At 42.3% G+C, this 18930-nt stretch overlaps 1 protein-coding gene across 24 annotated transcripts in view; it reads left to right on the top strand.

The window, feature by feature from the left end:
* Positions 1-18930, top strand: part of LOC110500291 (lysine-specific demethylase 5A) — a 76826-nt gene that overhangs the window by 24677 nt on the left and 33219 nt on the right. For 15 of the 24 annotated variants that reach the window (XM_090214331.1, XM_090214333.1, XM_090214337.1 and 12 more), the window contains 14 exons: positions 3595-3686; positions 3932-4099; positions 6172-6291; positions 8131-8289; positions 8563-8744; positions 9530-9692; positions 10433-10552; positions 11583-11777; positions 12070-12251; positions 17057-17181; positions 17298-17448; positions 17738-17858; positions 18062-18238; positions 18368-18546. In XM_090214331.1, the coding sequence (XP_090070457.1) occupies positions 3595-3686; positions 3932-4099; positions 6172-6291; positions 8131-8289; positions 8563-8744; positions 9530-9692; positions 10433-10552; positions 11583-11777; positions 12070-12251; positions 17057-17181; positions 17298-17448; positions 17738-17858; positions 18062-18238; positions 18368-18546 (2134 nt within the window). Of the gene's footprint in view, positions 1-3591; positions 3687-3931; positions 4100-5879; positions 6067-6171; positions 6292-8130; positions 8290-8562; positions 8745-9529; positions 9693-10432; positions 10553-11582; positions 11778-12069; positions 12252-17056; positions 17182-17297; positions 17449-17737; positions 17859-18061; positions 18239-18367; positions 18547-18930 lie in introns of those variants that run through there. The other 9 variants (XM_021577596.3, XM_090214326.1, XM_021577592.3 and 6 more) reach the window with 2 other exon arrangements.

Below are 18930 nucleotides of genomic sequence, written 5' to 3'. Positions count from 1 at the left end.
CAGGTGACTGGCAGTCAGCCATTTTCTGATCATGCTTAATTTAATCCTCATGGTAAGAAGGAGAACTCCGGTTGGAACTTTATTGAAGCTATATGTTAAAAACATCCTAATGATTGATTCTGTACTTAGTTTGAAATGTTTCTTCGACTTGTAATATAACTTTTTGAAGTTTTTGTCGGATATAACGCTGACCAGAATAAGCGTTTGGATATGTATACCAAACGCGCTAACAAAATAAGGTATTTGGACATTATCGAACAAAACAAACATTTATTGTGGACCTGGGATTCCTGGAGTGCTTTCTGATATAGATCATCAAAGGTAAGGGAATATTTATCATGTAATTTCTTGTTGATGTCAAGATGGCGGCTATTGTGACATATTTCTGAGCGCCGTCTCAGATTATTGCATGGCTGGTTTATTCTGTAAAGTTTTTTTGAAATCAGACACAGCGGTTGCATTAAGGAGAGGTATATCTATAATTCCATGTGTATAACTTGTATTATCATCTACAATTATGATGAGTATTTCTGTTGAATGATGTGGCTATGCAAAATCACTGGTTGTTTTTGGAACTAGTGAATGTAACGCGCCTATGTAAACTCATATTTTGATAAATATGAACTTTATCAAACAAAACATACATGTATTGTGTAACATGAAGTCCTATTAGTGTCATCTGATGATCATCAAAGGTTAGTGATTTAATTTTATATCTTTCTGCTTTTTGAAACTCCTCTTTGGCTGGGAAAAAAATGGCTGTGTTTTTCTGTGGTTATGTGGTGACCTAACATAATCGTTTGTGGTGCTTTCACTGTAAATCCTTTTTGATATCAAACACTGTGGCTGGATTAATGAGAATTCTATCTTTAAAATGGTGTAAAATACTTGTATGCGTGAGGAATTTTCATTGAGATTTTTGTTGTTTTGAATTTGGCGCCCTGCACTCCGCTAGCTGAACCCCAGTCCTAGACAGGTTAAGGACATTCAGAGACTTGTCCTAAAGCCACTCCTGCATTGTCTTGGCTGTGTGCTTAGGGTCGTTGTCCTGTTGGAAGGTGATCCTTCGCCCCAGACTGAGGTCTTGAGCTCTTTGGAGCAGGTTTTAAAGAAACTCTGTACTTTGCCTTGATCCTGACTAGTCACCCAGCCCCTGCCACTGAAAACATCCCCACAGCATGATGCTGCCACCATGCTTCACCGTAGGGATGGATCCAGGTTTCCTCCAGACGTGATGCTTGGCATTCAATCTTGATTTCATTAGACAAGAGAATCTCGTTTCTCTTGATCTGAGAGTCTTTAGGTGCCTTTTGGTAAACTCCAAGCGGCCTGTCAGGTGGCTTCTGTCTGGCCACTCTACCATAAAGGCCTGATTGGTGGAGTGCTGCAGAGATGGTTGTCCTTCTGGAAGGTTCTCCCATCTCCACAGAGGAACTCTGGAGCTATGTCATTGACCATTGGGTTCTTGGTCACCTCCTTGACCAAGGCCCTTCTCCCCTGATTGCTCAGTGTGGCCAGCTCTAGGAGGAGTCTTGGTGGTTCCAAACTTCTTCCATTTAAGAATGATGGAGGCCACTGTGTTCTTGGGTACCATCAATGCTGCAGAAATGTTTTGGTACCCTTCCCCAGATCTGTGCCTTGACACAATCATGTCTCAGAGCTCTACGGGCAATTCTTTCGACCTCATGGCTTGTTTTTTTCTCTGACATGCACTGTCAACTGTGGGACCTTTTTATATAGACAGGTGTGTGCCTTTCCAAATCATGTCCAATTTAATTTACCGCAGATGAACTCCAGTCAAGTTGTAGAAACATCTCAAGCATGATCAGTGGAAACAGGATGCACCTGAGCTCAATTTCAAGTCTCATAGCAAAGGGTCTGAATACTTATATAAATAAGTTTTTTTTTAAACATTTTTTAAAATAAATATAGTCATTCCAAAACCAGTTTCTCTTTTTTTATTATGGGGTATTGTGTGTAGATCGATGAGTTTTTATTTTATTTTTATTTAATACATTTTAGAAAAGGCTGTAATGTGATAAAGTCAAGGCGTCTGAATACTTTCCGAAGGCACTGTCTCTAGTGTATTTTTAGTCAATTGTTTGGCCAATAGACTTGTTTAACTGAGATTTATTTTGTCGGAAAGTAATATTTTTTCCCATAATGGATAGTGGTCACCGAACAGTTCTGAAACTATCTTCAGTGCAGCGTTGAAATGGCGCCATTCCCTGTATGTTGCTATGTGCATAATAGCAAAGTTAACCAGCATATTGGTGTTGAGAACTATGCGGCAGAGACAGCGGCGGAGTGAGGCGATGAGGAAACAACCCGTGCCTTAATTGACTTAGAAAATTGGGGCCTATACTCAATAGCCTAACTGTTAAACGTGCCTTAATTTATAAATAATATATATATATATATATATATATATATCAACAGAAGTAAGACAGATCCTGCTTTTGTTGCCTGTTTGAATGTTTGTTTAATATCCTACTCTGATTTATGTGAGCACCAAGCCTCACACAACGCAAAATGGGTAAAGCAATTTCACAAATTCGTCTGTTTTTAATATTTGCTATGCTGTAATAAAGGTTTTAAAGCAGACTCTGGTATTACTTCATTTATTTAATGTTTACATTGTTCCAAACGATCAGAACAATTATATTGTAATCTAACGGCACCTGTTTGGCATTCCCCTGTACCCAAGTTTCTTTTTCATGTCCTCCGCATCCATTTTGCTGTTATAATGCTGGGCATTTGTTATAACCAGTTTATTGATGTGATTATGGTAGTCTGTAGGTCAGGCCCTATTGGTCATGTGGATGCATTGCACACATATTTCACGTAAAGAGAGAAAGGGTTGATGGAATAGGGAAGGAATGGTTTTCCTAAGCAATTTCGATAACAGAACTTCTCAGAGACCAGTAAGAAAAAAATTCAATTGACTGTACTTATGTTGCAGCTTCAGCGCGGACAGCACTATGAACACTTGCTGTGCTGTAGTGCCTGCTGGGAGAGGGAGAGAGTGATTTTAACACAGCGTGGACATCGGGTTCCCTCTTGAGTTGTTTGTATCTTAATTATTTCAACAGTACTTAAAGCACCAGAGAGGTTCAGTGCATATGTGGATTTCATTCAAACACTATACACGTAAAAGTACACAGTTTAAAAAGTTTGAAAGAAAAGACCACTCTCGGTCGACCAAGATTTTAAATTATATCTGATCGTGTTGGCATAAGATGTTGAATACATGGGGGCAATTATTTATATCTTGACACGCTGTATAATCTTAGTTTTTTAACAGTTCAAATTTTTTGTCCCTCATTACCTTAATTACAATGATACTCTCCTCACTGTGTTCATTAGCTGAACTAATTGCGCTGTTTGTCTACATAACCTGGTTCAAGCATTTGCCATTTAACCCTGAAGAAGGCACTTTGTGCTGAAATGTTGGTTGCTATACCCATTAAATGTTTTGGAGCATAATTAGTGTGCAATGTTCTTTCTGTATTTTTGGGAAAATGCAAATTGTGGAATGTCAATTCCCTCAGCTCAGTATTGTAGCAATTATGTTCTCTTGTGTTACATGAGAAGACGATGGGTTCAATAAGAAGCAGCGTCACCTGAAGGCCCAGGCCTTCGCCATTAAGATGCGACCACGCAAAGAAACCCTGGAGGTCAACTTTGTGAGTATCACCAGTTAACTTCCTCATTTGTGTCGGTCTAATATTCTATAATAATTTTTTTTGTAAGTATGAGTTGATTTACACTTTCCTTCTCTGTCTGTGTTGTCCTGTTCTAACTCACTAGAGTGCTTAGAAACAAATGAATCACTAGTGGACAACAGCTCAAAATATATTTTTTTGTTTCATGGACCACTTTTTGAACGTAATCATTTGATTTATTATTATTCTGTATTTCCTGTTTATAGATTCCCCAGATTGACCTGTACATGTGCCTGATGTGTGGGCGGGGTGACGAGGAGGACCGCCTCCTGCTGTGTGACGGCTGTGATGACAGCTACCACACCTTCTGTCTGATTCCGCCCCTGCAGGATGTCCCTAAGGGGGACTGGCGATGCCCCAAATGTGTTGCTGAGGTATGGAACTCTGGTGACCCTGCCACTACCCAAGCCGAAGCTGATTCCTCACTTAACCTCTAGCGTCGAGCAATCCCTCAAGGTGTTTTTCACATATCTATTCGATAATCTATCAGTGGTGGCAGTTGGCTTCTCATCAGAAGCAAACGGAAAAATACTGCAGCTGGAGATTACGCAATAATTGCGACGGAGGACACCAAGCGACCACCTGGTAGATGTAGTCTCTTATGGTCAATCTTCCAATGATATGCCTACAAATACGTCACAATGCTGTAGACACCTTGGGGAAAACGTGGAAAACGTAAGCTGACTCCTAGCTCCTTCACAGCCATATAAGGAGTCATTTGCATGAGGCGGTTTCAAAAAATGCGGCACTTCCTGATTGGATTTTTATCTGGGTTTCGCCTGTAACATCAGTTCTGTGGCACTCACAGACAATATATTTGCAGTTTTGGAAACGTCAGAATGATTTATTTCCAAAGCTGTCAATTATATGTATAGTTGAGCATCTTTTCGTGGCAAAATATCTTGTTTAAAACGGGAATGTTTTTCATCCAAAAATTAAGAGCGCCCACGACAGTTAACTTGAATTTTCATGCTGTATTCTATATCAATGGAAGATTTTTGCAGAAGTTGTGAATTATAATTATTTATTTATTGTATCGCTTTCGGAAAATGTATCTCAAACAGCACAACATCACCACATATAGTTCATAAATACATACAGTTCACACATGCCTACCACGTGTTATAATTTTGGCTCCATATGAATAGGTTGTAGTGTTTGTTAAGCTGTGATATACAGAACCAGTCAAGTTTTGACACACCTACTCATTCAAGGGTTTTTCTTTATTTTTACCATTTCTACATTGTAGAATAATACTGAAGACATCAGAACTATGAAAAAAACACATATGGAATCATGTAGTAACCAAAAAAGTGTTAAACAAATCAGCATATATTTGAGATTCTTCAAATAGCCACCCTTTGCCTTGATGACAGCTTTGCACACTCTTGGCATTCTCTCACCCAGCTTCTTGAGGTAATCATCTGGAATGCATTTCAATTAACAGGTGTGCCTGGTTAATTTGTGGGATTTCTTTCCTCAATGCATTTGAGCCGATCAGAAGGTAGGGGGGTATACAGAAGATAGCCCTATTTGGTAAAAGACCAAGTCCATATTATGGCAAGAACATCTCTAATAAGCAAAGAGAAACGACAGTCCATCATTACTTTAAGACATGGGGGTCAGTCAATACGGAAAATGTCAAGAACTTCAAGTGCAGTCGCAAAAACCAAGCACTATGATGAAATTGGCTCTCACGAGGACCGCCACAGGAAAGAAAGACCCAGACTTACCTCTGCTGCTTACCTCTGCTGCAGAGGACAAGTTCATTAGAGGTACCAGCCTCAGAAAATTCAGCCCAAATAAATGCTTCAGAGTTCAAGTAACAGACACATCTCAACATCAACTTTTCTGAGGGGGCTGCGTGAATCAGGCCTTCAGGGTCAAATTGCTACAAAGAAACTACTACTAAAGGACATCAAGAAGAAGAAGAGACTTGCTTGGGACAAGAAATACGAGCAATGGACAATCGACCGGTGGTGCTTGTCCAAATTTGAGAATTGTGGTACCAACCGCCGTGCCTTTCAGACGCAGAGCGGATGATCTCCGCATGTGTGGTTCCCCATTTAACCAGCATGACTACCACATCATTCTGCAGCAATATTCCATCCCATCTGTTTTGCGCTTAGTGGGACTATCATTTGTTTTCAACAGGCCGATGACCAAACACCTCCAGGCTGTGTAAGGGCGGAGTGCTGTGATGGAGTGCTGCATCAGATGACCTGGCCTCCGCAATCACCCAACCTCAACCCAATTGATTTGGACCGCAGAGTGAAGGAAATTCAGCCAATAAGTGCTTAGCATATGTGGAAACTCCTTCAAGACTGGAAAAGCATTCCAGGTGAAGCTGGTTGAGAGAATGCCAACAGTGTAAAATTGTCAAGGCAAGTGGTGTCTGCTTTGAAGAATCTCAAATATAAAATATTTTTTGATTTTCACCCTACAGGAGTGCAGTAAGCCGCGGGAGGCGTTTGGCTTTGAGCAAGCCGTGAGGGAGTACACCCTCCAGAGCTTTGGAGAGATGGCTGACCACTTCAAGTCAGACTACTTCAACATGCCTGTGCACGTACGTATCAAAATCAAATGGTCACCTTTGAGTAATAGGCAAAAATCTAAAGAAAACTTTTTATTTTGGAATACATACAGTGGGGCAAAAAATATAGTCAGCCACCAATTGTGCAAGTTCTCCCACTTAAAAAGATGAGAGAGGCCTGTAATTGTCATCATAGGTACACTTCAACTATGACAGACAAAATTGAGAAAAAAAATCCAGAAAATCACATTGTAGGATTTTTTTATTAATTTATTTGCAAATTATGGTGGAAAATAAGTATTTGGTCACCTACAAACAAGCAAGATTTCTGGCTCTCACAGACCTGTAACTTCTTCTTTAAGAGGCTCCTCTGTCCTCCACTCGTTACCTGTATTAATGGCACCTGTTTGAACTTGTTATCAGTATAAAAGACACCTGTCCACAACCTCAAACAGTCACACTCCAAACTCCACTATGGCCAAGACCAAAGAGCTGTCAAAGGACACCAGAAACACAATTGTAGACCTGCACCAGGCTGGGAAGACTGAATCTGCAATAGGTAAGCATCTTGAAGCAGTTGAAGAAATCAACTGTGGGAGCAATTATTAGGAAATGGAAGACATACAAGACCACTGATAATCTCCCTCGATCTGGGGCTCCACGCAAGATCTCACCCCGTGGGGTCAAAATTATCACAAGAACGGTGAGCAAAAATCCCAGAACCACACGGGGGGACCTAGTGAATGACCTGCAGAGAGCTGGGACCAAAGCCTACCATCAGTAACACACTACGCCGCCACAGACGTGTCCCCCTGCTTAAGCCAGTACATGTCCAGGCCCGTCTGAAGTTTGCTAGAGAGCATTTGGATGATTCAGAAGAAGATTGGGAGAATGTCATATGGTCATATGAAACCAAAATATAACTTTTTGGTAAAAACTCAACTCGTTGTGTTTGGAGGACAAAGAATGCTGAGTTGCATCCAAAGAACACCATACCTACTGTGAAGCATGGGGGTGGAAACATCATGCTTTGGGGCTGTTTTTCTGCAAAGGGACCAGGACGACTGATCCGTGTAAAGGAAAGAATGAATGGGGCCATGTATCGTGAGATTTTGAGTGAAAACCTCTTTCCATCAGCAAGGGCATTGAAGATGAAACGTGGCTGGGTCTTTCAGCATGACAATGATCCCAAACACACCGTCCGGGCAATGAAGGAGTGGCTTCGTAAGAAGCATTTCAAGGTCCTGGAGTGGCCTAGCCAGTCTCCAGATCTCAACCCCGTAGAAAACACTTTGGAGGGAGTTGAAAGTCTGTGTTGCCCAGCAACAGCCCCAAAACATCACTGCTCTAGAGGAGATCTGTATGGAGGATTGGGCCAAAATACCAGCAACAGTGTGTGAAAACCTTGTGAAGACTTACAGAAAACGTTTGACCTCTGTCATTGCCAACAAAGGGTATATAACAAAGTATTGAGAAACTTTTGTTATTGACCCAATAGTTATTTTCCACCATAATTTGCAAATAAATTCATAAAAAAATCCTACAATGTGATTTTCTGGATTTTTCTTCTCATTTTGTCTGTCATAGTTGAAGTGTACCTATGATGAAAATTACAGGCCTCTCATCTTTTTAAGTGGGAGAACTTGCACAATTGGTGGCTGACAATACTTTTTTTCCCCCACTATGTTCTGGCTAGGTCCATCTCAAAATCAAGTCCGACGTATTCAACACACTTTTTTGGGGTGATTTATCTTTTTATTTTTTTTCGTCCTTCATGCTGTTTGAAGTTGATCACCTAACCTTTCTCTCCCACTAATGCGCAATCACATCTAAACAATGCATGTGTGTGTTCTCCTTTCTCTGCACCCCCAGATGGTGCCTACAGAGCTAGTGGAGAAGGAGTTCTGGCGTCTGGTGAGCTCCATCGAGGAGGATGTCATTGTGGAGTACGGAGCTGACATCAGCTCTAAGGAGGTGGGCAGCGGCTTCCCCGTTAGGGATGGCAAGAGACGGCTACTGGGAGACGAAGAGGTAACTATGCACCAACTGGGACAAATGACCTCGACTCTTTCTCGTTAGTCTTTCGCCACCTTTTCAAAACGCATTGGAGGTGAAGATCTGTTCCTACATTCGGACCTTCTCCTCTAATGCCTTTTATGGAATAGAGAGAGGACATGACACAAGGAATCGTGGAAAGATTAATTGAGAAAGAGCCCCTGTATGAAATCCACTCCCTTAACGGCTTGCTTTTGTTATTTACGATCAATAAGTAACTTTGATCACCTCTGTCTTGTTCTTCTGTAGGAGTATGCCAATTCAGCCTGGAACCTGAATAACATGCCAGTCCTGGAGCAGTCGGTCCTTACCCACATAAACGTGGATATCTCTGGCATGAAGGTGCCCTGGCTCTATGTGGGCATGTGCTTCTCCTCCTTCTGCTGGCACATCGAGGACCACTGGAGCTACTCCATCAACTTCCTGCACTGGTAAAGTAACAAACATGAATTTCTTGTCCTAAATCAGCCGCTTACCCAAGTATTTAGTAATACTATATTTTTTTGTTCAAAGGACACAAATAACGTGTTTTTTTAAGTCCTCAGTGGGATGAGACAGACAAAACGATGTAAACCGTATACAATGTTGCTGTTGTGGAAAAATTCTTACACAGGGAAAGTAAATCTTAAATGAATCTTAGTTTATTGTCAGCGCGCTGGAGAGGTTCCAACTCAATACACCATAGTACACATGTCAATCAGGAGCTCTCCCTGGGTCATTCCCAGCAGTTGTCTTATATATGGCTATACACAGACAAGTTATATTTGCATGATTTAGCATAATTAATTCATCATTACCGTTTTGTTTCATTCATGTGACTGACCAATACTGTTTCATAACATGACAGACCAACACCTCACGAGGCTTCTCCTCTCCTCTCTGAGACCTTGAAACAGAACTTTTGTTCGTTCTCATAACAACATCTGGGCGTACTGCCAAATTGCAGCTACTGATAAGTGAGGATTTGTACAGTCACTTGCATGAACACAAACATTGGCCTATAACAGCCCTCTATTTAATCTTCAAATAATATTTTTGCAGGAATCTCCTTGCGAATGATTTTGCCGAAGATTGTAATAGAACACAGAAATTAGTTATAAGAAAAGAACCAACATTAAAATTCCCATTACATTGCAATGGGTCATAGATACAATTGTACTCCCTATCTTCATTTGACTGATTGGTTAACCATCTCTCTCTCTGCCTGTCTCTCCAGGGGGGAGCCTAAGACGTGGTATGGTGTCCCGGCCCACGCGGCAGAGCAGCTGGAGTCAGTGATGAAGAAGCTGGCCCCAGAGCTGTTTGACTCTCAGCCTGACCTGTTGCACCAGCTTGTCACCATCATGAATCCCAACATCCTCATGGAGCATGGAGTGCCCGTATGTAGTGTGTGTTTCCATCAGTAGCTGTATGTATCAACTGTTTCATAGGAGGAGTGCTGATCTAGGAACAGTTTTGCCTGTTGGATCACAATGAATACGTTTATAGATCTCAAGGGTCGAGATCTGACCCTCGATCAGAACTCCACCTCTGAGACGCTTGATACATACGGCCCCTGGCCTCTTTTACGCAGTGGTGTGAAGTACTTAAAATACTTTAAAGTACTGCTTGAGTAGTTTTTTTGGGTATCTATACTGAACTTTACTGTTTTATATTTTGGACAACTTTTACTTAACTACATTCGCCAGACATTTTGACCTGACACCCAAAAGTTCTCGTTACATTTTGAATACTTAGCAGGACAGGAAAATTGTCCAATTCACAAATTTATCAAGAAAACATCCCTGGTCTACCCTATTGCCTCTGATCTGACGGACTCACTAAACACATGCTTCATTTGTAAATGATGTCAGAGTGTTTGAGTGTGCCCCTGGCTATCCATAAATTGAAAAAAATAAAACTGCCATATGGTTTGCGTAATATAAGCAATTTTAAATAATTTTTACTTTTAGACTTTTACTCAAGTTGTATTTTACTGGGTGACTTTTACTTGAGTCATTTTCTAGTAAGGCATCTTTACTTTTACTCAAGTATGACAATTGGGTGCTTTTTCCACAGCTGTTTTTACAAGACCAATTCTGCATCGTGTCTTTTACTGGTGTGTGTTTGTGCCACTTAGGTTTTCCGCACCAACCAGTGTGCGGGGGAGTTTGTGGTGACCTTTCCCAGAGCCTACCACAGTGGCTTCAACCAGGGATACAACTTTGCTGAAGCTGTCAACTTCTGTACCGCAGACTGGGTGAGTTTAAAGTTTTAGCAAGTGTTTGTGTGTAAACACATATTACCAGAATGTTTAATTGGAATTTTGAAATTTGGAGTAGGTTTGGGCGGTATCAAGATTATCATACCTTCATACCGATTTTGTGCCATAACGGAATATTCGGTAATACCGGCACTGTTTTCAAACCCAATTGATAATCTGTCATCTAAAGGTTAACAATGCTAACAAGAACATGTAAAATCCCATAGTGAATGCTAACTAAATGCTAACAAGCGCATTTCAAATATTTTATAGTCACTGACCTAAACTCAAATGCTGCACGCACAAAACAAATATTAGACAGCAAGGCTTTGGATCAGGAAGGGGATTATCTGAATGCTTGATTTTGGAAGAAGCTAACCACTTAGCTAACTAACTACTAAATTAGCAAACCAAATGCAGAACTTCAGAGCATTTACCACATTTTAGACAGTTACTTAGTTATAAGATATCTTGCAGGCAAACATTTAGTTGTGAATTCCATACTGTAACTAGATCACCTGGTGCATGCTGCACAACTGTGAGTGACTCACAAGGCTGTGGTCTCAGTAGTAGTTCTGTGCTTGTAAACAAAAACAACGTGACTGGGGACTACCGTTAATTTTTCATTATGAAGCTTATGTTACTGGTGAAATGGAAGATCGCAATCTTTATCTCCAAACATATTGCACAAGTTGACTGCAGGTATTTACTTGAGTTGCAACAGATATTCAAATTAATAAAAAAAACATCAAATAAGTAGTTTCAACGCTATTGACGGTATTGGAAAACCATCTCGTGGCTATTTCCAAATGCCCCGGTATACCGCCCAAGCCTAGTTGGGAGCTTAAAATTGTTTCGTAAAATATTTTATACCCTTCTTACTGTCTGCATTGTTGTCTTGGTGACTCAATCATCTTAGATATTCCCGTTCCATTGCTTTCTTTGCTTCTCCTTGATGTTTTGAGGAGAAAGGATCAAAGGAATCGATTAGACTTTTGACTGTCTCTGTGTGTCCATCCCCTTCAAGCTCCCGATGGGTCGTCAGTGTGTGGCCCACTACCGGCGGCTCCACCGCTACTGTGTCTTCTCCCACGAGGAGCTGCTGTGCAAGATGGCTGCCGACCCCGAGAGCCTGGATGTGGAGCTGGCTGCTGCAGTCTTCAGAGAGATGGGAGAGATGATGGAGGAAGAGACACGGCTCAGACAGGCCTTGCAGGAGATGGTGAGGGACAGGGCCCAGGGGGATTTCTATATAAACAACTTTTTGTCACTTTAGGAGAACTTGACAGGAGGGCCAGGACAGAGAGGGTGAAGTAATGCAAGCGGGGTTTACCTGGGAATACATTATGATGATACACTATCTAACAATATATTGACATCGCACGATCCCAAAGATATGTTTCAAATGATTTCCTATCACCCCAAAAGTTAATCAATTCTGTAATTTCACATTCGTCCTTCCAGTCTAGTTGAAGTGGATTGTTTTCTGGTTGCGATTTTCCCTCTGTCTGCAGGGTGTGCTGTCCTCGGAGCAGGAGGTGTTTGAGCTGGTCCCTGATGACGAACGGCAGTGTCAGAAGTGTAAGACCACCTGTTTCCTGTCAGCTCTGACGTGTCCCTGCAGCCCAGAGCATCTCGTCTGTCTGCACCACGCCAAGGAGCTATGTGACTGTCCCCTGGGAATCAAGTGTCTACGGTTAGTTACTACAGCTGTGTGATATGGACCAAAGACCATCTGGAGCAATAACTTCATAACAATGTGCACTAGTTTTTAATTTATTATCCTTTAAACTACTACTAGCTTAATGGTTGTAGCTATCAATTGTCCTATTAACAATCACCCATGTTAACAAACATTTCATTTCAAACTTCACATTTATCTAAAATAGGCTACTTATCTTAATGATCGCTAAGTGATTTGTCAAATCAAATTTGATCAAAATTGTATATGTCACATGAGCGAATACAACAGGTGTGGGACTTATTTACAAGCCCTTAACCAACAATGCAGTTTTAAGAAAATACCAACAACAAAGAAAGTAAGAGTTAAGAATAACAAATAATTAGTCTGGGTAGCCATTTGATTAGCTGTTCAGGAGCCTCTTGGACCTAGATTTGGCGCTCTGGTACAGCTTGCCGTGTGGTAGCAGACAGAACAGTCTATGACACGGGTGGCTGGAGTCTGACAATTTTTGGGGCCTTCCTCTGACACTGCCGTGTACAGAGGTCCTGGATGGCAGGAAGCTTGGCCCCGGTGATGTACTGGGCCGTATGCACTACCCTCTGTAGTGCATACGGAGGTCGAGCAGTTGCCATACCAGGTAGTGATGCAACCCGTCAGGATGCTCTCAATGGTGCAGTTGTAAGACCCATGCTAAATCTTTTCAGTCTCCTGAGGGGGAATAGGTTTTGTCGTGCCATCTTCACGACTGTAATGGTGTGCTTGGACCATGTTAGTTTGTTGGTGATGTGGAAGCCAAGGAACTTGAAGCTTTCAACCTGCTCCACTTCAGCCCAGTTGAGAATGGGGGCATGCTCGGTCCTCTATTTCCTATAGTCCACAATCATCTCCTTTGTCTTGATCACGTTGAGGGAGAGGTTGTTATCCTTGCACCACACGGTCAGGTCTCTGACCTTCTCCCTACAGGCTGTCTCGTCGTTGTCGGTGATCAGGCCTACCACTTTTGTCATCAGCAAACTTAATGATGACGTTGTTGGAGTCATGCCTGGCTCTGCAGTCATGAGAGAGAACCGTGAGTACAGGAGGGGGCTGAGCACGCACCGCTGAGGGGCACCCGTGTTGAGGGTCAGCGTGGCGGATGTGTTGTTACCTACCCTTACCACATGGGGGCGGCCCGTCAGGAAGTCCAGGATCCAGTTGCAGAGGGATGTGTTTAGTCCCAGGGTCCTTAGTACCCTCAAAGCTCATCACTCAGCTATGGTGTTGAACGCTGAGCTGTTGTCAACGAATAGCATTCTCGCATAGGTGTTCCTTTTGTCCAAGTGGGGAAGGGCAGTGTGGATTGCATTAGAAATTGCGTCATCTGTGGATCGGTTGGTGCAGTAATGCAAATTGGAGTGGGTCTAGGGTTTCTGGGATAATGGTGTTGATGTGAGCCATGACCAGCATTTCAAAGCATTTCATGGCTACAGATGTGAGTGCTATGGATCGGTAGTCATTTAGGCAGGTTACCTTAGTGTTCTTGGGCACAGGGACTATGGTGGTCTGCTTGAAACATGTTGGTATTACAGACTCAGTCAGTGACAGGTTGAAAATGTCAGTGAAGACACTTGCCAGATGGTCAGTGCATGCTCGGAGTACACGTCCTGGTAGTCTGTCTGGCCCAGCGGCCTTGTGAATGTTGACCTGTTTTAAAGTTCTTACTCACATCGCCTGCAGGAGAGCGTGATCACACAGTCGTCCGGGACAGCTGATGCTCTCATGCATGTTTCAGTGTTACTTGCATCGAAGCGAGCATAGAAGTTATTTTGCTAATCTGTTAGGCTCATGTCACTGGGCAGCTCTCGGCTGTGCTTCCCTTTGTAGTCTAATACTTTTCAAGCCCTGCCACATCCGTCGAGCGTCGGTGCCGGTGTAGTACAATTCGATCTTAGTCCTGTATTGTTGCTTTGCCTGTTTGATGGTTTGTCTGAGGGCATAGTGGAACTTCTTATAAGCTTCCGGGTTAGAGTCCCGCTCCTTGAAAGCGGCAGCTCTACCCTTTAGCTCAGTGCGAATGTTGCCTGTAATCCATGGCTTCTGTTTGGGGTACAGTGGGGCAAAAAAGTATTTAGTCAGCCACCAATTGTGCAAGTTCTCCCACTTAAAAAGATGAGAGGCCTGTAATTTTCATCATATGTACACTTCCTCATCTTTTTAAGTGGGAGAACTTGCACAATTGGTGGCTGACTAAATACTTTTTTGCCCTACAGTCACTGTGCACTTATTGATAAAGCCAGTGACTGATGTGCTGTACTCATCAATGCCATTGGAAGAATCCCGGAACATATTTCAGTCTGTGCTAGCAAAACAGTCCTGTAGTTTAGCATCTGTTTCATCTGACCACTTTTTTATAGACCGAGTCACTGGTGCTTCCTGCTTAAATTTTTGCTTGTAAGCAGGAATCAGGAGGAGAGAGCTTTGCGAGAGAGAGCTTTGGACGCGTCTCTGTGTGTGGAGTAAAGGTGGTCTAGAATTTTTTTCCCTCTGGTTGCACATTTAACATGCTGATAGAAATTAAGTGAAACTGATTTCCCTGCATTTTAATCACCGACCACTAGGTGCGCCGCCTCGCGTTTTCCTGTTTGCTTATGACGGTATACAGCTCATTGAGTGAGGTTTTAGTGCCAGCATCGGTCTGTGGTATGTAGACAGCTATGAACAATACAGATAAACTCTCTAGGTAGATGGTGTGGTCTACAGCTTATCATGAGATACTCTCTCAGGTGAGTAAAACCTTGAGACTTTCTTAAATATCGTGCACCAGCTATTGTTTACAAATATGCTTAGGCTCCCGCCCCGTGTCTTACCAGAGGCAGCTGTTCTTTCCTGCTAATAGTGTATAACCCACCATCTGTATTTTCTTATTGTCGTCGTTCAGCCACGATTCTGTGAAACCTAACATATTACAGTTTTTAGTGTCCCGGTGGTATGATATACATGCTTTCAGTCCGTCCCATTTATTTTCCAGCGATTGAACGTTAGCTAGCAGAATGGAAGGAAAAGGCAGATTAGCCACTCATCGCCTGATCCACACAAGGCACCCTGATCTCTTTCCGCAAAAGCTCAGTTTTCTTTTCCAGCGAATCACGGGGATCTGGGCCTGGTCGGGTGTCTGTAGTATATCCCTCGCATCCTACTCATTGAAGACGAACTCCTCGTTCAATTTGAGTTGAGTAATTCCAGTTCTGATGTCCAGAAGCTCGTTTTGGTCATTAGAGACGGTAACAGCAACACTATGTACAAAACAAGTTACGAACAACGAGAAAAAAACAAACAAAATATCATGGTTGGTTTAGAGCCGATATGACGGCAGACCTCCCCTCCGGCGTCATCATCATTGTTATGGTCAGTGTCGATAAAAAATGTCTGATCGTCCCAGCTCTACTAAGGGGGGGGGGGTGGTTGTTGGGGTGGGAGGGCAGCTCTACTGAGGAGAGAGGGGTGGGTGAGTGAATAAATTAATTTAGGGAGTTACAAGTGTCTCTGGTGAGAAGGAATGGGATAAATGGATGGATGAATGAAGTAGAGGTGTTAGGAACTCTGTACTGCTCAGAAGCCCCCATAAGAGCCCACTGATTAATGATAGTTGTTTTACAATGCATCAGTGATGACTTGGATGTAGTTTCACTGACCCAAAATAAATCTAATCTCCATTGAAAGTTGCTTTTTAATGATTCAATAGGAAGCTAGGGGGCAGAATTTTCACTTTTGGATAAATAGCGTGCCCAATTTCAACTTCCTGCTACTCATGACAAGAATATAAGATATGCATATCATTCGTAGATTTGGATAGAAAACACTCTGAAGTTTCTAACTGTTTGAATCATGTCTGTGAGTATAACCAAATTTATGTAGCAGGCAAAACCCTGAGGACTAACTGTTCAGATTTTTTTTTGTTTTTTTCCCCCTCTCTGTTCCCTGAAATGTCTTTGCCATAGGATATTTCATAGGAACCTATTTTCAGTTCCTACCGCTTCCACTGGATGTCACCAGTCTTTGGAATTTGGTTGAGGTTATTCCTTTGTGCAATGAAGAAGTAGGCCAACTTGGAACTGGGGACACTTTTGTGAGTTGCGCAAGACGTGAAAAGCAGCGCTGGTTTGTTTTCTTTCCTGTATTGAATACAGATTGCCCCGTCTACAATTTGATCGATTATTAACGTTTAAAAATACCCAACGTTGTATTAAAAAGTAGTTTGAAATATTTTGGCAAAGTTTATAGGCATCTTTTCAAATATTTTGTAGTGACTGTTTTTTTCTGTATCAAACGTGCTTTATAAATGGACATTTTGGGTATATATGGACGGAATTAATCGAACGAAAGGACCAATTGTGATGTTTATGGGACATATTGGAGTGCCAACAAAAGAAACTCGTCAAAGGTAATGCATGTTTTATATTTTATTTCAGCGTTTTGTGTAGCGCCTGCAGGGTTGAAATATGCTAGCTCCTTTGTTCACTGCTGGTGCAGATGGGTGCAGGCTATCAGATAATAGCTTCTTATGCTTTCGCCGAAAAGCATAAAAAAAATCTGACATGTTGGCTGGATTCACAACGAGTGTAGCTTTAATTGAGTATCTTACATGTGTGATTTAATGAAGGTTTGAATTTTATAGCATTTTATTTGAATCTCTCGCTCTGCATTTCCTCTGGCAATTGGCCAGTTGAGACATTTGCGTCCCGCCTATCCCTAAGAGGTTTTAATATGGGTCAATTTGACCACGTATAGCAATCAATATTAAATAGATTCTGACGCTCTTCTGTCTCTTTGTATTCCAGCTACCGGTATGATCTGGAGGAGTTTCCCTCCATGCTGTATGGGGTGAAGTCCAGAGCCCAGTCCTATGACACCTGGGCCAAGCGGGTCACTGATGCCTTGGCTGCTGACCACAAGAACAAGAAAGGTAGGAGGACAATCTGGTGGAAATACTCTGCAAAATATTATAACAATTGTACTGTGATACCCCATGCCTCATGTCTTTCTTCCCTGTCTGTGTCTCTGTCAATTTCCCTTTGTCAGACCTGATAGAGTTGAAGGTTCTTCTGGAGGATGCAGAGGACAGGAAGTATCCAGAGAACAGTCTGTTCCGTCGGCTCAGAGAGATGGTGAAGGAGGCCGAAACCTGCTCTTCTGTGGCCCAGGTACTGCTCAGCCGCAAGCAGAGACACAGGTCAGTAGAGTACAGATACACACACTGCTGTTATGTCACACTAAAGTGTATATCCCTTTTCTCTACCCTTCTCCTGAATTGTGCACTTGCACACTCCACACCATGGAATTAAAAGCATTGGTTTGGTGCCAGCATTCTCCTTTATTGTTTTTACACCATAGAATCTGTGAGGGAGAGTGTGCTAGTGCACACTTTGGGAGAAGGGTAGCAAATCGGGACATAACCTAAAGCACCATTTAACATGTATACCCTAATAAATCAACTCAAAGTATATGTCTCTGTATTCCAGTACCAGGCAGCATCCAGAGAGCAGCAGGACTCGTAACAAGCTGACAGTGGAGGAGCTGAAAGTCTTTGTAGAGCTGCTGTTCAAACTGCCCTGTGTCATTGGACAGGCTCGACAGGTCAAAGTAAGTCCCACACCTAATACAGTCACTGGCCCTTCTTAAGAGATGTACAGTAATTCTCCTCCTCTTGACATCCTACTCTATTTGTATTTTATCACTGAAGTTGACCTGTCCCCAAACCACTATTAGTTGATTAGTAGTCCTTGATTGTTAGTATTTAACACCATATCCCTCGGCCCTTCATCCCTGTCTCCCTCCCTCCACAGGAGTTACTAGAGAACGTGGAGGACTTCCATGAGAGAGCCCAGGTAGCCCTGGCTGACGAGCTGCCTGACTCCTCCAAGCTGCAGGCCCTGCTAGACCTGGGTGGAGGTCTGGATGTGGAACTACCTGAGCTGCCCAGGCTCAAACAGGAGCTGCAGCAGGCCCGCTGGCTGGATGAGGTGATGACTGATGATATTATTGTACATTAGCGTAGTGTTTTACCTCACTTTGTGCTTTCTTCAGCAGTCTAAAATGTATGTTTTATGGGAGAGGAAAAATATTTAATTGAAACATTTTGTTATCATTAGGTGCGTGTGACGTTGGCAGAGCCCCACCGGGTGACCCTGGAGTTGATGAAGCGGCTGATAGACTCTGGGGTGGGGCTGGCACCACACCATGCTGTGGAGAAGGCCATGGCTGAGTTGCAGGAGATACTCACTGTGTCAGAGAGATGGGAGGACAAGGCCTGCGCATGCCTACAGGCCAGGTAATGATGAAGATACACATTACACACCTATGGAACAGTTATCTCATCTGCCTAAAGGCCAGGTAAATGAGAATATGACAATGCTTTTCTAAAGTCACCTCAAATCAAATTTTATTGGGCACATACACATGGTTAGCAGATGTTATTGCGATTTGTAGGGAAATGCTTATGCTTGTATAAAATATATGGATAAGCAGTGACAGAGCGGCTAAGATATGATAGTGAAGGATACAGTATATACACTAGAAGTTCGACCGATTATGATTTTTCAACGCCGATACCGATTTATTGAGCCAATACTGATTAATCGGCCAATTTTCTTTTGGATTTTTATTCTGATTTTTTTATGTATATGTATTTTTTAATTTTATTTGTAATAATGAC

This window comes from Oncorhynchus mykiss, chromosome 21 (assembly GCF_057628025.1).
Source record: "Oncorhynchus mykiss isolate SJ-2025 chromosome 21, ASM5762802v1, whole genome shotgun sequence".
NCBI classification, from domain to species: Eukaryota; Metazoa; Chordata; class Actinopteri; order Salmoniformes; family Salmonidae; genus Oncorhynchus; species Oncorhynchus mykiss.
Note: the sequence above shows the minus strand (reverse complement) of the source record. Positions and strands in the feature narration are given on the sequence as shown.